At 37.7% G+C, this 1,856-nt stretch overlaps 1 protein-coding gene across 1 annotated transcript; it reads left to right on the top strand.

The window, feature by feature from the left end:
* Window positions 1-545: 545 nt before the first annotated feature.
* On the top strand, window positions 546-1,057 carry LOC112519173 (auxin-responsive protein SAUR21-like). Its single transcript, XM_025127168.1, has one exon. It carries the CDS (start codon window positions 613-615, stop codon window positions 907-909), a length of 297 nt encoding a protein of 98 aa, XP_024982936.1. The 5' UTR covers window positions 546-612; the 3' UTR covers window positions 910-1,057.
* Window positions 1,058-1,856: the final 799 nt, after the last annotated feature.

The following is a 1,856-nucleotide window of genomic DNA, read 5'->3' as shown; positions in this document are numbered from 1 at the left end:
CATAAACGGCAAAATAACCTTTTGGGATGGCAATGCATGTATTGCTGCTTCCATTTGACAACGATCGTCGGAGAATCTGTTTTGCTTGAATGATCTGAGGCATAAGTATAGCCATTTTTCCAAGGAGGGCAGATTCTGCTGCGTTCTAAAGGCCGATGAAGGAAGGAAATGCTCAACCTAAATTTTGGTGAGATATGTTGTGATGGATTTCAGAGGGAGTTGTGGTTGTATTCTGCATATGGAATGGTTTATATAACCAATTGATATAAGGAGAGGTAGATGAGAGATGGTGACATGTGGTGCTAGAGAAAAAGCAATATCACATGGTTTTGTCTTCCAACCTGTTAAAGCTTCTACCCAGCACCATGGTCCCTCATGGATGAAGCATATCCATCAAATTAATCGTTGAATGATATCACAATAAGTTTGGAAGACAAAACCATGTGATATTGTTTTTTCTCTATACCACATATCACCAGCTATGAGTTGGTTATATAAACCATTCCATATGCATCACCACAACCACAACAACATACTTCACAAAGGAATAGTTTGAGGTTTTCTTCCTTCATCGGCCTTTAGAACAAAGCAGACTGCGCCCTCCTTAAAACAATGGCCATTCTTATGCCTCGGATCCTTCAAGCAAAACAAATTCTCCGACGATCATTGTCAAATGGAAGCAGCAATACATACATGGCCATCCCTAAAGGTCATTTTGCTGTTTATGTTGGTGAACAAGAGAAGAAGAGATTTGTGGTTCCATTATCATTGTTAAGCCAACCTGCATTTCAAGAATTATTATACAAGGCAGAGGAAGAATTTGGGTACAACCATCCAATGGGTGGCCTCACCATTCCATGCAGCGAAGACATATTCATTGATCTTGCTTCTCGTTTGGGGACACTATGACTTGTACCTAGCAGTTTTTAGTTTCTACCATGGTTTTGTAAAGAACTAACCACTAGGACCTTTTAAAGTTTGTAAGACGCGTGGAGACAATTATCCCGTTTTATGAAATTTGATTTAGGAATTACATATTCCGATCGTGTTATGAGCTAAGACATACATGACACAATACCATTCAATTCTTTTATCTGAATAAACTATAAAGCTTAAACTTGAATGCCTGCCCGTGAGTTCGTCCCATCCCAAATTTGCCTCCCCGCTTTTCTTCATGATCATATGCTTTTCTTCATGATCATAAGCATCACATAAGACATGTGGAACTCCTGCAGTGATAAGAAGTTTGGTTTTATGAGTATAAAATCTAATTGACATTATAATAGCCTTAGAGACGGGAGCTTTCGTTGGCTTCGAGAATCAGACTATATATTTTTCTGTTGCATGAACTACAGTCAAGTTCTTGCGTGGTAACCTTTCTACTGTTCGTCCTGTGGAAGCTCAGAGACTAAGTTAAGTTGCTTGCAATCGTTCTTATGGCATAATCACATAGACGGTGGACGTAAATATAAGAACAAAAATCTAGAAGTCGATCTTCTGTTGATACAGTTCATAATCCATGCTTAACGCTGTAGCTTAATGATATAAGAGGGCTAATGTATGAGTTGCTTTTATCAGTTTAAAGGGCATTCAATTCTCCATGAAGTGAAAAAACCTCTGCAAAGAATTAGTAGACCGTGAAATCAATCGGTTAATTATCTCTGAGCTCATGCATAACACTAAAAGAAAACTGTGAAATTGAAATAATTCCTAAATTAAAGTTCATAAAACTCGGACAACTAGCTATTTCCAAAATTTAACTCTAAAAGGTCCTAGTGGTTAGTGCTTACAAATCCATGGTAGCACATACTGCACACACACACACACACACACATATATATATATATATATATATA

Source organism: Cynara cardunculus (assembly GCF_001531365.2).
Source record: "Cynara cardunculus var. scolymus isolate 2C chromosome LG 10, CcrdV1, whole genome shotgun sequence".
In the NCBI taxonomy this organism is placed as follows: domain Eukaryota; kingdom Viridiplantae; phylum Streptophyta; class Magnoliopsida; order Asterales; family Asteraceae; genus Cynara; species Cynara cardunculus.
The sequence above is the reverse complement of the archived record's forward strand: the minus strand, read 5'-3'. Positions and strand labels throughout refer to the sequence as shown.